At 39.2% G+C, this 25492-nt stretch overlaps 1 protein-coding gene across 1 annotated transcript in view; it reads right to left on the bottom strand.

The window, feature by feature from the left end:
- Nucleotides 1-4605: 4605 nt before the first annotated feature.
- The window catches only part of OSTF1 (osteoclast stimulating factor 1), a 58285-nt gene continuing 37398 nt past the window's right edge, over nucleotides 4606-25492 (bottom strand). Inside the window, exons 4-10 of the mRNA XM_061132790.1 lie at nucleotides 23108-23171; nucleotides 21283-21336; nucleotides 19693-19800; nucleotides 18599-18648; nucleotides 16253-16331; nucleotides 12974-13072; nucleotides 4606-5118 (exon numbers count right to left, since the gene is read on the bottom strand). Of these exons, the coding sequence (XP_060988773.1) occupies nucleotides 5060-5118; nucleotides 12974-13072; nucleotides 16253-16331; nucleotides 18599-18648; nucleotides 19693-19800; nucleotides 21283-21336; nucleotides 23108-23171 (513 nt within the window). The 3' untranslated portion in view covers nucleotides 4606-5059. The remainder of the gene's footprint in view (nucleotides 5119-12973; nucleotides 13073-16252; nucleotides 16332-18598; nucleotides 18649-19692; nucleotides 19801-21282; nucleotides 21337-23107; nucleotides 23172-25492) is intronic.

Here is a 25492-nt window from a genome sequence, read left to right as displayed (position 1 = left end):
AGGAAATATCATTGTCCTCCCCCCATTTTAAAAGCATTTTAGGGAATCCACTCTTCACAAATAACAGTGCTTTTGAAACACAAGTTTGTTAGCACAGTCTTCATTTGCACACATCAATTTGTTTTTAATGAGAAATTCCTCATTCAAGCTTATGAGTATTGCAAACATTTATTTAGCAGTTACTTTGCCAGGTACTATCCAAAGTCATCAACGTAGATCATTTTATTTAATCCTTTTAACATTAGGCAATGGGTACTGTTCTCCCATTTTACAGTTAAGGAATCTGTGTTTAGGTAACCTGTCCATGTGACTCAGCAACAGGCAACAGAACCAGACTTGAATCAGAGAATTCCACTCCAAAGCCCATATTCTTAGTCACTTCTTGAAGCATTCTTCTTTTATATCAGAACTGTGGGTGATTTAGAGAAGGTCACCATTATCTCCTTTGCTGATTAGCCTCTTTTCCTTTTTGTCTCTTCTTCCATTTTCCTTCCTGCTTCCTCTCAGTCTAACTCACACCTTCAGGTTCCTCCATTTTCTTCTCCAGCCACAGCCAGGAACCTGGCCTCACTCAGCTCCTAGTTGGCAACAGCACAAGTTTAGATGGAAACCATAAGCAGAAGGGCACCGGCAGAAGAACAGCAGAACTGCCTGGGAAGCTGAGGTTACAACTGTGTCCACGATGAGCTCACACACTTGTGTAAGAGACATTCCCTGACCCCTCCGAAGGGATGCACTTATTTTCATGGTGAGGTGGAAATACGTGAGGAGCTCTCAGACTATCTGGGGGAAATGCTGAAGTTAACAGTGCAAACTCAGAGCAAGGTGAATAGCTGCTAATCTTGACTTTCCTTCTTTAACACTTACTCAGTCCACTGTGCGTTCACTTGGAAATTCTGGGAACTTGAGGGTACGACCTGTTTCATTAGATCATATTTCTCCAGGGTTGTCTGTGTGTTAGTCGCTCAGTCATGTCTGACTCTTTGCAACCCCATGGACTGTGGCCTTCCAGGCTCCTCTGTTCATGGGATTCTTCAGGCAAGAATACTGGAGTGGGTTACCATTCCCTTCTCCAGAGGATCTCACAACCCAGGGATTGAACTTGGGTCTCCCACATTACAGGCAGATCCTTTACTGTCTGAGCCAGCAGGGAAGAACCCAAAAATGTTGCCAAAATTTTTCTGGGGTAAAAAAAGGAGATCTTTTTTTTTTTTTTATTCTTTTTGAGGGTTAGTTAAATAACACATTTAATTAAATTGGCTCACTTTATTTGATGCTACATCCAGAGCCTGAGTCAGAAAAGGAGCAGGTCTGTGTCTATTTTTCTGGCGGGCTGCCAATGGTATTACCTGGCAGTTGCAGTAGGCAGAAGGTGTGTGAGCTCAGGAGTAAACCAGACCTGCTTTTCCACCTTCAAGCAGTGCAACCTTGAGACAGTTGCTTAACTTCTTCAAACCTTGGCTTCTCTGTAAAAAGGTAAGAGCATTCATGTTTGCTGCCCGGGGTTGCTGTAAAGATCAAGTGACATCATGTCTATGAAAGTGCCTAGCACAGAACTGGCAGCATAGACATTTAACAAATGGCTGTTTTATTTAATTTCATGTCATTTTAAGGGAGGAGAAGATGTACAGGCTTGTTATTAAGAAATAAAGAGACAGAAACCATAAATTTGTGGTCTGTAATTTTTCCTTCACTTAAAGAAACTGTTCACCAAAGCTATATTTTCAGTTAAAATAGCAAGAGCAGGGTCTTTTGCAATACTTCTCCCATCAAAACCTCAACTTTTAGTAATCAGACACTTTGAAGTTTGACTCCACAATGTATGGGTTGTCCGTGTATTACTGCTGCATACGTATTTACAACACAAAATTCAGGACAAAGTCAAAGTTAACAGGGAAATGCGGACGATCAGTGTCAATGTTAGACTCTTGTAGCCTATCAGAAAGCATTATTTATAAGAAAAGAAGAAATACCAATGAATCAGAAATTCTACACAGTAAAAAACATTTATGAAGAAAGCTTATATGGAAACATTGCTTTCTTCTGCCTTAAATTATCTTAGATTTCATTTTCAGCATTTCCAGTTTGGTTTTTAAGATGGAAAAGAAAAAATAAGGTCACCATTGTTTTGCTCAACGTTTCCCTTTGGGTAACAACATAGCCAATCCTATTTTAAAAAGTATCCATTAGGGGTGAGGGGGGATCACTCAAGAAACACAGAAACTGACAACTGTAATGCATGGTGCTTCAACAACAAATAATTTGCAACACAGCGGTCCTGGAAAGAAACTAAAATGGGAACCTACGATAAAAACTGGGCTTTTTTGCATGAGGTTATGGGCTTCCCTGGTGATTCAGATAGTAAAGAATCTGCCTGCAATGCAGGAGATCTGGGTTCGATCCCTCGGTTAGGAAGATCCCCTGGAGGAGGGCATGGCAACCCACTCCAGTATTCTTGCCTGGAGAATCCCCCAGGAACAGAAGAGCCTGGCGGGCTACAGTCCATGGGGTCAAAAAGGGTCGGATATGAGTGAGCGACTGAGCACATACACTGGGCCAACAGCTGGACCAGTCTCTCACTGCCCGAGGGGCTGGAAGGCATCTTCTTTGTTAAGGATGCAATGGCTGGGAAGGAGTTCAGGCCACAGTGACTATCAGAAAGCTCGGGATGCAGTAAAACCTCCAATGTCATTTCTAGAATATAATCAAAGCTCTCCTCTGCACGGAGTCTGAGTGGTGGCAATTTCCTGGAACTGAATTTTGTTGCTGAGTTCAGCATTAAACAATCTCTGAGAAAGCTCAGATAAGCTAGACTGAATAAACAAGAAGCAAAGTAAATTTTCTCATGGAGTTTCAACCACAACCAAATTGTGTATTGTGGCTGTCTCAAGAGAAAAAAACGAGTATATACCTAAGCCTGCCCTCCACTGCCAACAAAACTGTATACAGTTAGCCAACTTTCTAGAATTCTCTTAATGTTAAAGCAATGACAGGAAGTCCTCTTTACCTCAAATGCATTATAAATCTACATCAAGTACATAGTATTTTCATTAAAATTATCTATATTTCTACAAACTTTATTATCTCTACCAATGTTAAAAAAAATAATAATAATAATTGAGTGCTTAGTTGGCATCTATCCTGACTGGTCCCAGACCCAAAGTACACAAGAATAAAAAGTTGAGAGATTTCCCATTTTAAAAAACAAATACTTAAACAGTTCTGTGGGAAAAGAATTTCAGCGAGGATTTCATATTTTCAATACTATGCTTATAAAGCAATAAAAATGTTTAAATTTAGGTGTTTAAGAATAAAATACCTTTTTTTTTTTTTTTACTAATTTCAGATTCTGTGCTCATCTCTCACTGTTAATACTTGCACAGATCTCTTTCTACTAAAATTTATTTGGGATATTTGACAGACCTTGAACAGGCTTCTCAGGGTATCCTTTCTCAAAGCACCCATGGAGAGAAAAACCAAAGTCACAGACAGAGGAAACTCCTCTACAGGCAGTTATTCATTTCCTGAGCTAGCCCACTTCCTTCTTCAAACATTTCCTTCTCTTCACCAATGTGTTTTCTGAAATTAGCATCAAAGTCCTCTTGCAAAACATACTTCTGGATCTGGGGCCTAAAATCTAGGCAAATGCCAATGGCCATGTCATTCTTTAGTATCATCACTATTGTGATCAAAATTAGAATCTCAAATTCTAATGTCACTTCGGTAGTACATGTAATGTACTGATGTTTTATCAAAAGAAGCCAGATCATTATGAACTAGAGCCATGTTTAGAGAAAATAACTTACCAAAATGAAAAACTAAATGGGGAAAAAAATCTCATGGCTCATGGCTCCTCCATTATGGAAAATTATAGTATCGTTTATAATAAGGAAATAATTTTTTGTTCATCTTTCAAACCTTAAGCAAACTGTAACAAGTTGCTAGATTTTTTCACATTAAGTATAACGTTGGATAGAAAATTGAAAGTCTCATAATGTTTAAGTTTGGGATGGACACGTACACAGTGCTGTATTTAAAATGGATGACCAACAAGGTGGAACTCTACTAAATGTTATGGGGCAGCCTGGATGGGAGGGGAGTCCGGGGAAGAATGGATACATGTGTATGTGTGGCTGAGTCCCTTCCCTGTTCACCTTAAATTATCACAACACTGTTAATTGGCTATACCCCAATACAATATAAAAAGTTTTTTTTCTTAAGTTTATGTATTTTATTAGAAATGTATCTCCTCAATGATTGCTGCCTTGACTTTAATCAAAGCCAATAATATATCAAGAGAAGGCTGAACAGAAATTTCACTACTATGCCAACTTGATCCCCTAACACATTGAGAATCTCCCACGTCCACACAGTTTCCATCCCACAGCCCCTGAAGAACAGGAGGGGCTTAGGGAGCTCCACCTCATCTTGTACCAACAATAAAGTACACTGTACCCAGAAAAAAGAAAGAAATTTGGCTGCTATGATTCTTCTATGCTAATAATACAAAATGTATTTTGAAAAATCAAGTCAGGCTTCACCTAAATATAAAAAGCTTTATTTATTTATCAGCAAAGAGTAATACCATAAAACAGACAAAAGAAATAAAGTCTCTTAAAATGTTTATTTTTGTCAGAATAGCTGACAATTTTGTTAAATCTTTTGGTTTATTATTATAATAAGCATTCCTTCCTTGAAAAATCCATGCAAAATATCTTGATCCTTGAGGTAAAGAACTTTAAAAAAAAAGAAAACCTGACTTTTTTACAGAAAAAAATTCTTAAAATTCCTTTAAGCTTGATAAATAGAAATAACCTCTTTTTCTTCAACTCTGGTGAGCAAACATGTACTTTATACAGCAAAATATCCAGTCACTTATTGGCAGACTGAAGGTGAGAACTAGTCACTTACAAGTTTTACTCAAACACAGTGCAATACTGCCACATTCATATAGACTTTTTTTTTTTTTTTTACAGTTACCAACACTCTTCTGACAAAGACAAGGTTTTGAAATGGCAAAAGCAACAGAAGTTTCAGATCTCAAAGCTCCGGAAGGGAATTAATCTGAGTCTTCATCATCAAGATAGTCCTCGGCATTGCTTAATGATCGGACTGCATCTAAAAGGAATGGGGGGAAAGCAAAACAGAAAAATTAGAAATGGCTTGGATTTTGTTTTCACTTTCAAAGCTCCCAGGGGTTGTACGTCCCCCAAGGATCTTTCTCTACTTTTGCTTGCCGGTCTAACTGACCAGTTTCTGCTGCCGCAGAGGCTGACAGCTACATTCGTCTGCATGTTACCCAGACACGCAGAAAAGCAACCGACGTGGTGCTGAGGTGCATTAGTCTGTCTCCCACCACAGAACACAAGCAGCCACATGCACCATGACCAGCGTGGGACACACCAGAAGCCCGTCCACCCTGACGACTGTGCTTCCAAACCTCCTCTCCCAACGCCAAGAGCACAGGTGGCTTCAGCCAGTCCACAACCTGCAGCCTTACCTGAAGGCAAGGTCACGGGGGAGAAAGATAACTAATGAGGGGGGGAAAGGAAAAGAAAGAGAATGAAAACACAGAAGCTTCAGTTTCATTTTAGCAAACATTGATAAAGAATATGCAGAAGCAAAGGAAACTGAAATGAAAAATAAATAATGTTTTAAAACAGAAAGAGCTGAACCCCATCAAATGTTGTCAACCCTAAACAGAGTTCAAAAGGAAGGTATCTGATCTTTACCTGTTCACCTGTCCATTCAAATTCAAATAATCTAGTCAAATTTCTACAGCAACAGGTTACACAAGGTATAGTTTTAAGGGAAAAACTGAAATGCAAGTATAAACACATTGTTCAGTTCAGTTCAGTCGCTCAGTCGTGTCCAACTCTTTGCAACCCCATGATCGCAGCACGCCAGGCCTCCCTGTCCATCACCAACTCCCGGAGTCTACTCAGACACATTGTTAGAGCTCAATAAATGTGTATTATAGTACCCAGAACATTTGTCTCTGAATACTATATATGCCCCTGCTCATTGGAGATATGACTGATTCCAAGTCTGGGACAGAAACTATAATAGATGGACCTGAAACCCCTTCTTAAGCTATAAAACAAGGATCCTAGCAAACGCAGCATCATTTTAAAAGGGCTCAGGATCCAACCAGAAGGGGTCTCCTCTAGCCAAAGGTAGGCTACCAGTAATTAACAATACTGGATCAAAACACAGCAAATATTTCCCCACACACCAAAGAGAATTCATTGGTTCCCTTCAAAAAATAATAGAGAACCAGCAGGTTACTTTGAAAACTCTTAAAGGGCTTTCAGGGGCAGAACTCTTATTCTGCCCCTGCTATACAAACTATTGCTCTAAGTTAGCAAACAGTTGATAAGGGGAAATTTTTCTTTATAGGATGTTCTAACTAATAACCGAGACGGGAATAAAATTAAAATATCACCATTTTGTAACCATCAGTGAAACAATGGATCTAGACAATAATCATCCATGGATGCCCACATCACAGGACAAGTGACAAACAGATATTAATATTATGTGCCTCTGATAGAAGAATACAATTTTCTTTATTAAGTACTGTTCCCTCTACCCCTAAGACAGATAAAATCTAAGTCTAGCCAAGCTTCTGGACATAACAGCAACTGACAAAAAGATGAGGACAGAGGAGCATGACAATCGACACCATGGAAATGCATGCTTGCCATGTCTAGTCTGGGAAATTCAGGGAAATTGTTCCAATTTCTTTAACAAATAAAAAGCAAGGCCAAACAATGAGGAAAGTGAGAGGGGAAGGGAACATTAATTGAAAAATAAAAGCAAAGAAATAAGAGACATAGCTATCAATTTGGACCCTACTTAAACTGTAAATAAATAGATAAGTAAGCAAAGAATAAACAAATATATAAAAGAAAATGGTAAATCTAGACTATAACAAGATATTTGATGATACTGTAGTTTTTTAAAGAATATGTTTAGGAAAATAATTATTTAAAAAACGGAGGGGCAGAGGAGAGTCAGTATGAGGGTATAGAAACCAACTTATATCTTATACAAGGAACAAAAAGAAAGGGAAAAGAACAAGTGGGTAGAAGCAGAACAGAAGTGTGCTTCAGTGATTTCACACCAGCTTCCAAACTACTAGAAGTCTCCATTCTCCTTCAGAGGAGTTCTGGAGACCTGGGAGGAAGGTATCTTCTTCTGTCCCCCACACACCCATGAACTTCACGACTGGCTGTGAACTGGTAGCTTTTTAAGTTAAATACAAAAAGACAAATACAGCAAAGCTCTTCCCCTTTCTTTTGTACTTCGCTACTACAGTCCTGTGTTTTGCTATATTGGAAATATTCTCCATCCTTCAATCGTTACTTTGGCACTCTGCTTTAAGCAAGAGAAAGATAACTTGCCATGGTACAAATGCTGATCGAACAGAAAGTGAGACAGGCAGGCTAAAAAACTCCTTCTTCCTTCCTTACTTCTACAGACTCTCTGAGACACAGTTTCTCTGGAAGTTTCCAACACGGCCAAGGGCTGATGATGAGCCGTATCTACACAGCCCATCCTGGGGTGTCATCATCATGGTAATGTACCTCCCAACAGTGTTTCTTGGCCTCCCCTACCTCACTTCCATTTTTTCCTCAATCTCACTGCCGTGTATTACACGTTCCAAGTCAAGCACCATAACTTAAGACAGACATACAAATGAATAAATACATGATGGAGGGAAAAACACAACATGGATAAATCTCATAGACGTGTTAAATGAAAGAAGTTAGACACCAAAAATCACATACTGTTTGATTCCATTTATATCAAGTCCGAAAACAGGCAAAATGATCTATGGTGAGAGAAGCAGGGGATGCTGAGGGAGGCTTCTCGGATGTGGGAAGTGTCCTCCGTCTTGATCGGGGTTGTGGTTAATAAGTGTAAGTACAGTGGGAATTCCCTGACCATCCAGTGGTTAGGACTCTGCACTTCGACTTCTGGGGCCCAGGTTCAATTCCTGATGGGGGAACTAAGATCCCCACAAGCCTCGTGATGCAGCCAAAAACAACAACAACAAAATTTCAGTGTGAATTAAACCAGGTTAATGAATTAAAAAAAAAAAAAAAGCAAAGCACAGTAAAAAAAAAAAATCATCAAGATGTTCAGTTAGGATTTATGTATTTTAGTTAGTGTAAATTATACCCCAGCTTTTAAAAACTGGAAGAACAACTTAAAGGTTCAAAGTTCAGTCCACAATCATGGCCTGACCCTACCCCTATATCCTAAAGTTACTCTTCATGTTAGTGGAACGTGTAAATTATCTTGTCCCTTTAAGAAATTCAAGAGGTACTTTCAAAAGTGGCCAACAATATGAAAATATACCTTTTCTAGTTTAGAGTTCATATTGGCAATTACCTGTATGACCCAGATTTCAAGCTCTTATTCCAACTAGGATCAAAATACAAATTTAAAAAAAGTTTAACTGGATGACTAGGGGAATGAAGCAAGAAAAAAAAAAGCAGAGAAAAAGGTAATATGAAAACTGAAATATGAAAATTCATTTCTTGGTTCTGTGTGCCAGGTCCCAAGATTACACCTCAATACTGAATTCAGTATTGCACAGATTTGGGGAGGTAGACTGAAGATACTTGGAGTAAACAGGGGAAAAGGGCATCCACCTCCAGGCCCTCTTCTACAAAGGCTACAAAAAAACCGAAGGGAAAAAAGAGAAAAGTTTTGTCACCTGCTCCTTCCTGCTCCAGGTGCTCATGTGGAGCTTCTAGGTGTAGCTCTCTGGGGTCTGAGCAGGGGTGATATTCTCCTTGTCTATCACAATCACACTCAATGTGCATGAGACTGATAACCTTTAACTCATAAGAAATCGGTACTCCTCAGTCAGGATGCTTTGGAGGTACGAATATAGCAATAGGAAGTCAATGACAGAGAAAGGAAATTAGGTCACAGTCTTTCTTCCTGACTCAACCAAGGCAGCAGGGAGTGGGAGGTCTACCTCAAATAAAAGGGTCTCTCCCACATGGCTTCAAATATGGCTTCTTGGTCAAAACATTGCTGGGGAGCACCACTCAGCTGGTAAAAACTTTCTTACTTGGTTAGTGGAACCTGTATATATCTATGCAGGAGTAATTTCTTTAAACAATGACTTGCTCTGCCAGTGAACATTCATGGCTTAAATAATTAAGAAATCCCTAACTGCTTAATAGTTTACACTATACCTGAACTGAGGTTAAATAAAAATCTGGAACAAACACTTATCTGAAATAGCAATGGCTTTGTGAGGAGAACTATGATGAGAATTTGATGATAGGTAAGGAAGATGATGGGGCTTCCCAGGTGGCACTAGTGGTAAAGAACTGCCTACCAAAGCAGGAGACACTGGAGATATGGGTTCAATCATTGGGTCAGGAAGATCCCCGGAGGAGGACATGCAACCCACTCCAGTATTCTTGCCTGGAGAATTCCAAGGACAGAGGAGCCTGGCAGGCTATAGTCCAAAGGGTTGCACAGACTCAGACATGACTAACGCAACTTAGCACATGTGTACGCAAGAAGGATGATTCTGGGAAACACCCTTGGTAAGCCAAGAAGAGAGGCAGGCTGTTTGCTTTTTTTGACTGATGAAGCCAGGAGACCAGGCAACTGACTGTACTTTGTTGCTTCTGCTAGAAATGGACTATGGGACAGCATAATATTGACTCTTCTCATATATCAAGGGATACCTGAGGGAGAAATAAGTTTCCCAAGAATTCAAACATGAATGGGAATTTGATTCAAATGATTAAAACAGAAATGAATATCTCATTGACCCAAGTTTGAGAACTCTGAAAATGATAATACCCTACGGATAAAATGAAAACACATGCACTTGCCCTCTATAATGGAAATTTCTTAAAAAGCTGTTTTGGTGATTCTCCACCAACATGGATCACACTAAACTTTGGACTCTAAAGCAATACTAAAAAAAGTCCAGAATGATGAGTAGCAACATGAACACATGCAAAACGTAAGTCTTCCAGTTTTGCCCACCACTGCCCACCTCCCCCACCCCACCCCACCCCGGAAGCTCAACTGGTAAAGAAACTGCCTGCAGTGCAAGAGACCTCAGTTTGATTTCTGGGTTGGGAAGATTCCCTGGAGAAGGGCATGGCAACCCACTCTAGTATTCTTGCCTGGAGAATCCCATGGACAGAGGAGCCTGGTGGGCTGCAGTCCATGGGGTCGCAAAGAGTCAGACACAATGGAGCGACTAAGCACAGTTCCTTTCTAGAAAACAGTAGTAAAAATGTATCCATGGGACTCCCCTGGCAGTCCAGTGGCTAAGACTCAATGCTCCCAATGCAGGGGGACTGAGTTCAAATGTTCTCTCCAACCAAGCATCTTTTTTTATACCCCTCTGGGTTTCTCATGGGCCAGGAGGCTAATGAAGAATGAAAGAGGGACAAAGGAGAGATGGATGGGAAGATAGGTTCAAGGCACATCCTTCTACTCCTTCCAACACTCCTTTTTGCAAAATCACCATATCAGAATGAATCTGGAGGAGCACATTCAATAGGCTACATACTGAGAAGTCAAACAAACAGCCAGTTTCTGATTAGTATCATGAATAGCACAAATGTGTTTAACACCTTTTCTTTCTTTTAACACCTTTTCAAAACCACCGAACCGTTCACTTTTATAGAAGTGCATGTAAACTTTTCAAACCTCTTCTCCCACATCAATAGATATTATCTTTGAGATCATACACTCTATCTCTAAAAACCACCCACAGAACTGTGAACAGATAAGTTTCCAAAGTCTAGAATAATTTTGATCACAGCCTATTGATACCATCATTTACAACAGAAACAAATTATAATCATAAAACTCTTGAATACATAAATAAAAAATATTCAGCAATAACCACTCATAAAACCTTACTCCTTGAAAGGAAAGTTATGATCAACCTAGACCAACCTAGCATATTAAAAAGGAGAGACATTACTTTGTCAACAAAGGTCCGTCTAGTCAAGGTTTTTCCAGTAGTCATGTATGGATGTGAGAGTTGGACTTTCTTTATAGAAAGCTGAGTGCAGAAGAATTAATGCTTTTGAACTGTGGTGTTGGAGAAGACTCTTGAGAGTCCCTTGGACTGCAAGGAGATCCAACCAGTCCATCCTAAAGGAGATCAGTCCTGAATATTCATTGGAAGGACTGATGCTGAAGCTGAAACTCCAAAACTTTGGCCACCAATGGAACGAGAGAGAGAACCCAGAGATTAACCCATGCACCTATGGGTACCTTATTTTTGACAAAAGAGGCAAGAATATACAATGGGGCAAAGACAGCCTCTTCAATAAGTGGTGCTGGGAAAACTGGACAGCTACGTGCAAAAGAGTGAAATTAGATCACTACCTAATGTTATACACAAACATAAACTCCAAATGGATTAAAGACCTAAATGTAAGACCAGAAACTATTAAACTCTTAGAGGAGAACATAGGCAGAACACTCAGTGACATAATTCAAAGCAAGATCGTCTATGACCCAACTCCTAGAGTAATGGAAATTAAAAACAAAAATAAACAAGTGGGATCTAATTAAGCTTAAATGCTTTTGCACAGCAAAGGAAACTACAAACAAGGTGAAAAGACAACCCTCAGAATGGGAGAAAATAATAGCAAGGGAAACAAGTGATAAAGAATTAATTTCCAAAATATATAAGCAGCTTATACAACTCAATACCAAAAAAGCAAACAACCCAATCAAAAAGAGGGAAAGGGACATGAAGAGACATTTCTCCCAAGAAGACATACAGGTGGCTATGCACATGAAAAGATGCTCAACATCACTCATTATTAGAGAAATGCAAATCAAAACAACAATGAGATACCACCTCACACCAGTCAGAATGGCCATCATCAAAAAGTCTACAAACAATAAATGCTGGAGAGGGTGTGGAGAAAAGGGAACACTCTTGCATTTCCGGTAGGAATGTAAACTAATATAGCCACTATGGAAGACGGTATGGAGACTCCTTAAAAAGTGAAGAATAAAACCACCATATGACACAATAATCCCACTCCTAGACATACACCCTGAGGAAATCAAAACTGAAAAAGATACAAGTACCCCAATGTTCACTGCAGCACTATTTACAATAGCTAGAACATGGACCAGAGGAATGGATAAAGAAGGTGTGGTACATATATACAATGGAGTACTACTCAGCCGTAAAGAAGGAATGCATTTGAATCTGTTCTAATGAGGTGGACGAAACTAGAGCCCATTATACAGAGTGAAATAAGTCAGAAAGAGAAATATAAATATCATATACTGACACATACATATGGAATCTGAAGAGATGGCACTGATGGATTTAGTTTTAGGGCAGCAACGGAGAAACAGACATAGAGAACAGACCTATGGACAAGGTGGGAGGTGAGGAGGGAGAAGGGGAGATGTGCTCTGCAATAGGCTGAAGGGTGGGGTGGGGAAAAAGATGGGAGGGAGGTCTGGGAGGGATGGGACATGGGTATACCTATGACTGATTCTTGTTGATGTATGACAGAAAACCACAAATTCTGTAAAGCAATTATCCTTCAATTAAAAAATCTAAAATCTAAATCTAAAAAAAATCTAAAAAAAAATACATAATCTAAAACAAGAGTATGGAAACAATGGTTCCTTGATAAAAAGAAATAGAAATGTTTCTTTATAATAATAATATATATAATAGAAAGCAAGGTAATTAGAACTTGATTGCAAGGAATAAAAGAAAACATACTAATCACAGCAAAAGATCAATGTCTCTACAAATTTGTCTGTGCAGATATATTTGTCCATGTTGGAGGTTCTGATTCAGACCAAGGATATAAAGTCTAACTCTAGGATCACCTGTAGAATTCGGCAAGAAAAAACTTTCCCCAGTATTGAATCGATACAATCTTAAGTCGTGACGGCATCATGAGGGCAGAGGATTAAAACCGAGTACCTGTTCCCTGTTTCTTTTTCAGGAGAGACGCACAGGCAGCGTTAGTAGCCATGTCCAGGGCCAGCTTCTTCTCGTTGTTTCTTAAGTCTGTCCTAGCACCTTCCCCAACACAAGAAAGGAAATTAGGTGTTTCGAAGACTCTATAGTAGCAGCCAATCATTTTTATTCTTTTTTAAGTTTCTTTTTCCCCTTTTTCTTTTCTTCCAGGTATACTGAGATATAATCGACACAAAACACTATAAGCCTATGGCACCCAGCATAATGATTTGACTTTCAAACGTCATGAAACGATTACCAAAAGTTGGGTGGACACCCGTCATCCCATATAGATACAAAATTTTAAAAATATTTTCAAATGTCTTCCCTGTGATGAGAACTCTTAGCATTTACTCTCTTGACTTTCTTATATAACAAACAGTAATGATGTTAGTTATAGAGCAACCAATCCTCTTTCCATCAAAACATCGCTTTTGGCAAAACAAACAACAGAATCATCTGGCCCTGAAGTAAGCTCTTTCAGTAAAACTTTCATGAAACAGCAATAGCATATTTGGCATCTTTAATCAGGGAGCTTACTGCTGCACCTGTAATAATTATATACAATTGAAATACAGCCTTTCCTTTCAAGTCCCTGTAGAACTGCACATGAAATTTTCCCTGAGAAGTTTACAGTCTCCATGTACACCACTAGATCAGTTAGACTCAACGTGCCTTGCAATACACCCTTTGCCTCTTTTGTTCAAGAAGGTCTTTAGAAAAGATAATGTGAGTTGAGCTTGAGGAGATTAATATTTATCTTAAGTATACTTTCAAACATTATTAGCAGAATTAGTAAACCTTGAAATCTGGAAGCAATCCATTGTTTGCATAGCCCATCTTCCACTCACTTTTTCCCCATCTTTATTATAAATTACATCAGAATTCATAAATATATTCTCATTGTCAAAGATTTGGAAATACAGACATATGCTAAACAAAAGCTTATGTCTCATTTCAGCTCTCAACTAATCCCTTCCTTCCCCATCTTCTACCTTCCACACAGGTGACCATTCCCAACAAGTGGGCATCAGTTCCCATCTCCCTTACATGCAAGAATGCATTCACAGACACTTGTGGACACATACACAAAGTCATACTACAGGTATTGGTCTGTAATTTGATGTGTTTTTTTTTTTCGCCAGTGGTATTTTCCATTTTAAAAAACTGATGTATGGTTGATGTATAATACTATATGCTTCAGTCGTACAACAGTGATTCACAAATGTTAAAGGTTATATTCCATTTATAGTTATTATTATACACAGTACTTTGTACCTTTTAATCCCCTAGCTCTATTTTATCCTTCCCCTTTCCCTCTCCTCACTCATAACCAATATCTTTGATGTTTTTTTTATTTGAGAATATTGCTTCACAATATTGTGTTGGCCTCTGCCATACTAGTTTTAGTTTTTTTAACCTAACAATATATCATGCTATTTGTTCCTTAGTAGTACACATACTTATAACTCAATCTATTTAAACACTGATAATTAATCCATTTTGTGGATGTTCCAACATTTATTTAACCACACCTCTCTGAGGGGCACTTAGAGTCTAATATTCATTATCACAACAATAGTGCCATGAACGTCCTTGAAACACATCTTTTATGTATTTCTGAAGGATGTTTTTCTAGAAGTAGTGTTGAAATATAAGGATATGTATGTTTTCATTCTGTTAGCTATTGTCAGATTGCCTTCCAAGAAGGCTTACCAATTCACACTTTCTGCCACAGTGTTTGAGAGTGCCATTTTCTCTACAACCACATCCTCTTTGATAAACAAAAAATAAATATCCTAAAACTCACATGCACAAAAATATCGCCAAGAAAAGAAAAGAAAAAAAAAAACAGGAAAAAAAGACAAAAGAAAAAGAGAGAGAAAGTACATTTAATTAGGAATATGGTGATTATGTGTGAAAAATCTCTCGTGAAGAGCCTGAGATCTATCCACAGCTGGGGTTATATGGAAAACCTCATTCTCTCGCTGTGCCACAGGTCAAACACCCTGCAGGTTCACAGTTCTGTGATTAATCCTATCTTACTTTACACTTGAGAACTCACATACGTGATTTCTGTCAGGATGGGAAATGTTCAGAGACAGGATGCCAGAGAAGAAAACCATTTCAACCAGTGCTGCCCAGCAGAAAATTATGTGAGCCACAAATGTAATTTAAATTTTTCTAGTGGCAGCATTCTCAACACATAAAACTCATTTAAATAACATATTGTACTTAACCCAGTATATCCAAAATGTTATCACTTCATCATGTAACCAATATAAAAATTATTGATACATCACTTTTTTTCCCCCACTAGGTTTTCAAAACCTGATGTTCATTTTCCACTTCTAGCACATCTCAATTCAGACTAGCCTCATCTCAAGAGCTCAGTGGCCTGTGTGGTTAGTGACTGCCATAGCAGACAATACATCTCTTGGCATACTTTTGAGGGGTACTACAGAGGTCATCAAGGTGTCTGATCTCTTATTCCTAGAGTTTACATCATCAACAAACTTCAAATCAAAAACTCACAACATTGCTCCGAGGATCCCTAACGATAATACATCCACATGACATGCAGGCTGGGAACTCAAGTATGCTATATTATAGCCTTCTAGACCAGGGTGCAGTGTGTGGTGATATTCCTGGCCCCTTATAAGGGTTAACTAAAGCTTGTGGGACAAACAGATGAATAGATGGTTGAGTCCATCATTTCACTGTTCCTTCTGACTTGTGTTAAAACATGGAATCAAGGCATCTTCTCATTTGCTGTACATTGAGCACCTGCTCAGCTCAAAGTAGGACACTATGCCACAGCATCCTTTCTTATCTAATCAAGACTTGCCTGTGAGAACCTGGGGCCTCAGCAACTTTACCCACACAGCTTTCTCAAGAGATCTCCTCTGTATGTGTGCACACACATGTATGCAAACACACACACACACACCTTCCTTCTAGGTCCCTTTAATCCTGCAGAAATGTAGGATTAAATCCTGCAGAAAAATAAATTCTTACTAAAAGTAACATATATAATGTTAAAGCTTACCAAACTTTAAAATGAAAAACAGAAACCACCTCAATAATTTTATCTTATCAGAAAAACTCCATGATGCAGACAGAGATCAAAATCCCAGTTGTAAAATAAGAAGCCCATTATTTTCCCCACTATTTTTAAATGGTGTAGTTTGATGGAGCTTGATTTTCAGAGTGATCCAAGATCAGATAAACTAAGCACTTTACCTTTTGCCAGAAGCAACTGGACAATATCTGCATAACCCTTCCAGGCAGCGGCATGCAAAGCTGTGTCTCCCAGCTTGTTCTATGGTGACAACAAGAGAGAGCAGCATTTTTAAAAAAGAGAGTGAGGGTTGCAAATATACACAAATTGAGGTTTACTCTAGCCTAAGTACATCTAAAATGAGAACAAAGTGACAAAACCATATAAAATTCCAAAGAGGGAAAAGAGACTTAAGAGAAGAGCCATGAGTCATATGGGGAGAGGGAATGCGATGGCGGAGGAGCAACTGACTTGGCAGAGCACATGTGGAAATGCAGATGCTCACAGAGGGAGATACCAGGAGGAAGCAAGCAGATCTGTCCCCGTAGAAACCAGCATGAATGAGAAACTGGAGACTCGGGAGCAGGAAAGAGGCATGGGAGTGAAACCAAGAGTACTGGGTGAAAGTGTTTCTATGGAGTAATTAGAACCCCCAAGCCCCAGATCACCTTTCTCTCTCCTTGCTGACAGATGACCCAGCACAGATGGCAGAATTACCATATTTTGAAATTAACCAGACAGTTTCCAAGCTTATGGAACTTGGAGGCATAAGAGAAGGTGATAATATGCCAGGAATTAAAAGCAGGGGGCTAGCTGAAGAACCGACACACTGTGCAGTAAGACCCCACTCCCAGCTGCCTTTGCCTACCCCACAGACCCTCACCCCACTGCCCTAGTTTGTACATACACACATACACACACCCCACTGCCCCCGTGTGTTCACACACACACACACATACACACAGCCCCAGTGTGTACAGTCTAGCGTCTACCCCCAGGAGGGAGGCTGGAGAATGCTGCTCTGATAGAGCTGAACATCCCCGACAGATAGGAGGAAGTGACTATTTTAGCTGGCATCTGGGCATAAGCCAGAAAAACAGTGAGGACCTCACCACTTCACCCTGCAGAGAAACCCACCGGTCAGTAAGCCCCGCAAGCACACAGAGCTTCTAGTCACACCCAGACATGAATGGACAAAGGCCCTGTGTATCTGAGGCGCTATGTATTTGTGTCCTGTATTTGAAGAAAGATCAAAACAAAACTAACAGATCTCAGAGGGAAAAGATACAGTGTAGTGAATAGCAGGAAATGTTTTAAAATATGTATAAAATTGCTTTACTGGTAAGCGGCCTGCAGTGACCTCTAAAAATGGTTCGCTATTCACCTGAGCTGGAAAAACCGGGAAAAACCGGGAAAACCCAGAAATCATGCAAATCAAGAGGTTCCAATCTTCATGTTCACTTTCAGAACACTCGTGAAACTGCCCAGGCCACGAAGGGCATGCATATCCAAAAAGCCACCAAGCAGGGGAAGAATGTTGCTTTACAGAAGCAACCTGGGCCACTCTGTCGTCACCACGGTGGAGTTGGTAGGTGTGCTCGGGCCAAACAGTGGGGCAGTCGGTGGCTGAAAAAGACTGCTGAATTATTACTGTACATGCTCAAAAATACAGAGCAATTCAACCCAGATTCTATCAGCCAAATAATCAAGCCCAAGCTCCCCTTTCTCAGGAATCTATTGAACGTGTTCTTCAACTAATGGAAGACCCAGGATTCAGAAAAGTGAGGACACAACACAGGAGGGCGGTGAAGGGTTTCCCAGGAAGACATCAAAGAGCAGTAGAGAAGCTGCTCCAATCAGAGAATGAAGATGGAGGCCTTCAGTATGATTCCAGGAAGGAAAACAAGAAAGCAACTATCAAACACATTTTAAAAAAGTATATCAAGAGAGTATAAAACAGTGTAGAGGTCTTTGTCAGATACAAAAAATAAAGTCCTAAATAAAAGGCTATAAATACCGAAACAAAAGAAATTATATAAACAGCAACAGTATTGAAACAGCCATAATACCATGAACATTATATAGCAATATAACCAAAAATTATGATATATTAGGAGAACCAAAGGAGGAAAGATTGGAAGTTGGGTGGTGGAAGATGACAGGCTGTTGACAAGCATGAATCGCTACCTACCAGATAGGATGCCAAAACACTTATGAAGATGGTGAATTATGAGACAGCTCCACAAACATATTTCTCAGTAATGTGAAGATAACAGGAAAGCACTAAAAGCTTAAAGTGATATACGAGGAGGAACGTGGCAGGCGTTTTGAGCTTTATACAGTTTGCACTTCAATGCAAAAATAATTTTTAACTATGTGCTTGAAGTATTTAGATTAAAAGTTTTATGGAAGATAAGAAATGGGAAAAGTTGAGTTCCAAGACCTCAAGACAGGATTTTACACACTGATAAGCTGTACTTTGAGAGCAAGGCAGGCAAGTTAAATGATTTCTGAGTAAGCAAACTCACCTGTTGGTTCAGTTCAATGTTTGGTTGAGTAAACAGCATTTCCACTATATCTGAAATTCAAATAGAAATAATCTTTTTTAAAGAATGGGAATAAAAGCCTGATAAGACTCTGCACAAAAATTTTTTTTTCTTTCTTTCTTTATTTTTTCAGTGGGTTTTGTCATACATTGATATGAATCAGCCATAGATTTACACGTATTCCCCATCCTGATCCCCCCTCCCACCTCCCTCTCCACCCGATTCCTCTGGGTCTGCACAATAATTTTAAAAGGATTCTTTTCAGAAGAATCTTCAAAAAACTCCTTATAACAAATTTTTCAACATTTATGTAAATAGAAGACTTAAGACTCTAAAAAATAGAATTATTTAGGGAAATTTTTTTTCAAATATCTTGGCTTTTGCACTTTCACATGATATCTATGATAGGAATATTTTTACATTTGCTGGGGTACTTAACACTCACATCACTAATTTGTGCTTATGTTTTCCTTTGGCCGTGCTATTTAACTTTTCGGATTCTTTGTTTCCCGTTACTATTGGGATTATTTTCTGTGTGTTGTAGAGAGAGGGAGCAAGAGAGTGGGTTGTGGTAGATTCTCGGCCAGGCTGAGATACATCTAGAAATTCCATCTGTCATTATTATTGATTATAAGAGAGAAAGTTATCAACTGAATCACCAACTCAAGCAAATGCTGTCTTTCTCTTAAATCTTAAACTTAGAATGTAAATCATAAAAGCTGTGGGGGATAAACTAAGCTAGAGGAGTCAATTGTGGCCCTTGCTTCTGTGAGGTTAGACAGTGGGTTTTGTTTTTATATTACTGTTGTTTTCCTGTTGCTCTTCCAAGCCTGAGAGAGGAAAAGCAGCTTCTACTCTTTTAAGTAAAAAGGTGCCCACAGTGAGGCTGACCAGTCACATTCCAGCTACAGTTTTACAGAAATTTCAGGAACTGGGCTTTTAAAAGGCTGGTGTTCTGAAGAATTAAAAAAAAATAACCAATTTTTCTCTTTCATTTCTGTAACTCTGGCTCCCCTAGATGAAGCACATTTTCAGTGGCAAAGACATTTACAGTAACAAACAAAATGTAATAATACCTTTGTGACCCCCGTGACAAGCCCAGTAGAGGGCAGTGCTTCCAGCTTTGTCCAAACCGTTAACACCCACTCGGTTGTCCAAACACTCTCTCAACCAGCTCAAGTTGCCTGAAAATGTTTTATAATTAGAAAAACACATGAAAAATATTTTCATTTTTTTGTTTTGTTTTGTTTTTAAATCAATTTCATCCTGCATAAATTTGTATTTGCAAAGGATTAGTCAGCAAGTCTGAAATTAAAACCTGCCCTTGAAATGCATTCTCTATGGTACATCTTGATTTCCAGTTTATTAATGGAAAGCATTAACATCAATTTTTAATGGTAGGTTAATGGGAACAGTTGCTAAAATGGGTCTACCTAAGGTATTTTTACACTGTGGAAAAAACTGTTTTTCCTTTGTGAAATCCTAAAACTTTGAGGGGGGAAAAAAAAACAATCAAACCTAAGAACAAGCAGACGCTACTCATATTCATATTTAAAACACACTTTCAGTTCCTACAAGGACATAAAAACTAAATAACTACTCAAAGTGCTGTTCTTTATGCTAAAGTATAGCTATTAATTTAAAATCCTCTGGCTAAATGCCCTAAATATCTACTTTAAAAAAAATTTTTTTTAAATATCTAGAAAATTTTAAATGTCAATTTAGTGGTTCTATTTATGCATAATCCTAAACCAATAATTTCCTTTTATATATTCAGATTTCAAGAAAACCTAAATTAAATGGGAGCTTACTGTAGCCTGACAAAAACACCCCATTATCTAGGGCAGGGTTCTCAACAGTGACCCAACTGACATCTGGCACTGGAGGATCCTCTGTTATGGGAACAGTACTGAGCATTGCAGGGTGCTGAGTGACACCCCCAGCCTGTACCCAAAAGGTACCAGCATCCCTCCAGATATTGCCAAATGTCCCAAAGTCTGGAGAGAGGAATGCCTCTTCAGTGGAGAACCGCTGATCAACAGGATCAAGTCCCATGTACTCTATAACATCTTACAGAAAAAAATCCAAACAGTTTTTGGCCAGCCCAATACAAATCCCATCTCTGGTGCTCCCTTCCTCCCCAAGTCCATCCTCCCATACATACCAGCCCTACACCAACACTCTCCCAGAGCCTGGACCCCTGAGAAGTCCCAACCCTCTGCCCAGAGTGAGGCCAGTTACTCACTCTGGCCTCTATAGCCTGTTTAACTGACCCACACTTCAACCAGTGTCCTTATCACAATGTCTTGTAAAGATGTGCTACACACACCTCTCCCCACCAGATTTGAAGCTCTGAAAGTCACAGACCATGCCTTTCACTTGCCACTAAGCACAGAGCAGGTAAGGGGCTCCAAAGTATTTGTTAACATGTTAAAAATTAAAACCCCACATTTCTGTAGAGTGAAAGAAAGCAGAACGGAGCCTGCCTTTGTGGGAGGCAAGGATTTAACTGGGAAAGGAACTTTCTGGGATAATGCAAATGTTCCGGATCTTGACCTGGGTGTTGGTTACACGGGTGTATACATTTGTCAAAAGTCATCAAACTATATAATTATTATCTGTGTTTTACTGTACTGTTTATCTCAATCGAAAAGAATCATACCTACCTCTTTTTGCAGCTTCATGCAATGGGTTGTCAATGGATTCTGCCTGCTCGGCCACTAGATTGAAAAGAAAAAGTGCAAATCGATGCTGAGAAGGCCACCCAAAGGATTCCATGAAACCAGCTTAGTACCCAAGCTTCAGAAATGCCAGGACCTTCCACCATACAGCAGTCCTGACTTATTCTGGATTTTAAAAATGGCAGAAAATCAAAGTGATGTTTTGTGCTTTCAAAAGAAACCAAGTTAAGACAATAACACAACAATCAACTGGGAGTATAAACAGAAATAAGTGCAGCAATTAATTGGAAATATAAATAAAAACAATGGACATGAACTTGGGCAAACTCCAGGAGATGGTGAGGGACAGGCAGGCCTGGTGGGCTGCAGTCCATGGGGTCACAGAGTTGGACACCACTGGACAACTGAACAACAACAATTAATAAAAACACATAGATCCAAGGCCTGCATACTACCTTGCTCAAATATTTCAACAAGAAATTCAGTCAGGAAACTGCAAAAGAAAGCATTCAAGGTTCATTTTTACAGTCTTTAAAAACACCCTGCTTTGAAGATGGCTGAAAATAATTGTTTCCCTTGTATGCATGCGTAAGAGGGGTGGGGTAAAGGAGAAATATTTTGCTTTCTGTATTCATAAAGGGCGATCAGCACGCCTACCGGCCTCTAAGAAAGGTGTGTTCACCGCTGTCCCAGAATCAGCAGGAGTGACCACACGAGGACTGCTGCTCAAATGAGACTTCAGACGCACCCCTCCCACCACCGAGGGCTGTAACTGGACACTCCCTTGGCTACCAGGGTCTAGCAACTGAGGAACATATTGCACCCTCGGTGTCTCTGAGCAGCTGGGAAGGGAGTGTACAGAAGTTGTTTATTTGGGATTTCAAAGAGGAGTGTAGAAATGTTTAAAGCCTTTTAAAATCCAGAATGGTATGGCCCTTAGACCAGGTAAGTGAGGCCCCTGTGTGAAGGGCCTTAGCCTCACTGATTTCCCTTTCCCCTTCCATCTCCTCCCCTCCCCTCCTCTCCTTTGCAACCTTCCCCTCTCCTCCTCTCCCCTCCCCTCCCCTAGGAACTGTGAAGTGCTTCCTAGAAATTTTCTAAGTCACCTTACAGTGTTTGGAACTAGTGCCTGATGCAAGCACTATTGGTCTGAGGATGTATCTAATTACAATGTCCAAAGGAACCTTAGAAGTGATTTGAATCAGACTTCTCATGATACAGATAGAGAAATGGTCCCAGGGGCACCAGTTAAGTCCCTTAAGTAAGGTCCCTCATTGTTAGAAGAAGAAGAATTAAAAACCGGGACCCTTGGTTTATCAATTTGTGTGCACTTGCTACTTGGCAGATTTCTATGGAAGTCTGAAGTGGCCAACTGAAGTGGCTTCATAGCAGGACCCACGTTTCACTGCTCTATTATTCATTTAATGAACATCACTGCCCCAGACATTAATTAACATAAAAAGGCAAGGTTACTTACTAAAGAAAGGGCTAGTCTAAAAAACAAAAGAAAAAGCAAAGAAAAAGAAAAATGTTCTAACCTTGAATAAAGTAAAGCCAAAAGCATTTCCCTGGAAACCTTAAGTTCTTTCAAGAATGTTACAATGGGTATTTTCTTAAGCCAGAGTCAAGTTCAAGTACCTCCAGGGTCCATGATCACTCTATTAAGGGAAGGCTCAGAGTAGTAAATGTCCCAGACTAGGAACGACTCCATCAATTTCTCAGCCACAGGAGAAAGAAGAAAGGCCTCAGGAACCAGATAATTGAGAATGCACAAAATACAGCCCAAGTAAGGCCACTGCAGCCGTCTTACCATAGTTGCTTGGGATCAGTCCAGTCCTGCCTTTGCAGGTACCCTTCCACCAATTGCTGTCACTCTGGTGAAAGAAGAGTTAAATTAAGTGGCACCAAATCCAGTTCACATTCAATTAAAACCATGCGGTTCGTGCTGGCGTCATTTTAGCCTTTTCAAAGGCTAGAGCAAGAGATGTTTTTGTCTTATTTTAGATAAAATGCATGCTTCCAATTCAAATGTGGAGTTATTGCTTTACCAAATGTCCATCAGCCCTGGTCACATTGATCAAGCTTCCTGTTTCCCTACTTATGGTTATCCATTCCCCTTATCACTAAATTACTAATATACACACATCTGCCTGCAACAAATCAAATACACTTCATCAAAGAGTTCCAATGTTCCAACAAATCACACAGAGATAACATGAAAGAGAAGTGAAACAATTATGCTTAGTTTAGACTAGCCTTGGGATTTTTTTTTTTGCCCAAAGTTTAATTTCTTAGTCTCAAGATATACATATATTTGATTTTCTAAAGATCTCTTTATTTCACTTTTTTTTTGGTGACTTTTTAATCATTAAAAAAAAAACGCAAATCTATACCAAAGTAGAAGGAATCATATAAGGAACCTACACATACCCATTTCTTAACTGCATGAATTATTTACTCATAGCCAATACTGTTTCATGTATTACCTCACTTACAACTTCCCTCCCCTTCAGATTATTCTGAAATAAATTCTAGACATCATACTCTTTATCTGTAAATATTTCAATATGAATCTCTGAAAGATAAGGACTTTCTCAAAGACATAACGATAATACCATTATCACAGCTTAAGAGTTTTTTCCCAACAATTCCTTAATATCATCATATATGTACAATATTCAAAATTTCTGATATGTCTCATAATAAAGGCCACACAATATGACTGGATGATTTGCCTCTTAAGTCTCTTTTAGTCTATATTTTCCCCCTTCACTTATTTTTTTTTTTCACTCCTTCACAATATACTTGTTGAAGAAAATAGTTTGTTCTAAAGAGTTTCAAATAGTCTGGATTTTGCATGTTATGTCCCTTGTTATATAAAAAAATGTGTTCCTTTGTTCCCCGTATTGTTTATAAATTGTTCATTAGTTCTAAAGAATCTGAATTAGATTCAGATTCAACTTCAGCACGGAGAAGGCAAGGGCAACCCACTCCAGTACTCTTGCCTGGAAAATCCCATGGACAGAGGAGCCTGGTGGGCTGCCGTCTGTGGGGTCGCTAAGAGTCGGACGCGACTGAGCGACTTCACTTTCCTGAGAAGGAAGCGACCACGGCATGAACACTGGAGTGGGCTGCTATTTCCTCCTCCAGGGGACCTTCCCGACCCAGGGATCGAACCCGTGTCTCCTGCCTTGCAGGTGGATTCTTTACTGCTGGGCCACCAGGGAAGCCCTCAAATAACTAGAATATTACTTTAAAGACAAACTTTTCCTCATCAACTCTCACGTGACCCAGAGATAAAGTTCATAAAGAAAAGGCAGAAGAAATACTGATTCTTTTCCTTAACAGTTGCCAGAATAAAAAGTTGGTTCCCTAGCATTCTCTCAGGTTGACCAATGATGTTTAGTTTTGTTTTTAAGTACCATCAGGAGCTCATGAATTTAAACAGAGTAGATGTATTTCAATCCTTGGGATTCTTGCCCTAATTGATTGCTCAAATTGTCTGTCCTATCTTTGTCTAGTGGCAGCCTCTTCTATTTAGCTCCAGTGTTTTTGCAGTGTGACCCTCATAGTCTTTGGTGGCTTCCTTGCTTTCTAAGAGGAAGATGTCCTGGGCTTATCTTGTACCTCTGCTGCTCTCAACCTAGTACCAGACATTTTTCAAAAGAACTTTTTTCCTTTTAATGGGAAATATATTATTATCGGGATGGTCTTTTTTTTTTTTTTTTGGCCTATTCAAAGGACAAATTAAGAAACATTTTTGTTTATTTTAGGTAAAAAACAACACACTTTCAATTCAAATGTAGAGCTACTTAACTTCATTGATCTTTTTTTCATTGATCTTGTATCTATCTGTTTACTCTTTCTTGCAGGCTGAAATTCCCAGTTTTCTACATCATTGACCTACTGACTCATTTGCTCTAAACTGCAACACGCATGCAGCAATCTCAGAATAACAATACCAACCCTTCTCCAACAACATCATGATTAAAAACAGTTTATAATGTGGGGGTGGCAGTTCTTTCTGTTCCTTATATTATTTGACTAGAGATATTCAGTCAAAATGCCGAGTTTTAAAGTCACTTGGAATAGTTCCTTTCCGTGTGTTGTACCTCTCTGGGATACAACTAAGTTCATTTGATTCATTCTGCTTTTCATTTCCAGGTACTGCTTTTTATCATTTAATTTTATAACT

Source organism: Dama dama, chromosome 29, assembly GCF_033118175.1.
Source record: "Dama dama isolate Ldn47 chromosome 29, ASM3311817v1, whole genome shotgun sequence".
NCBI classification, from domain to species: Eukaryota; Metazoa; Chordata; class Mammalia; order Artiodactyla; family Cervidae; genus Dama; species Dama dama.
Note: the sequence above shows the minus strand (reverse complement) of the source record. Positions and strands in the feature narration are given on the sequence as shown.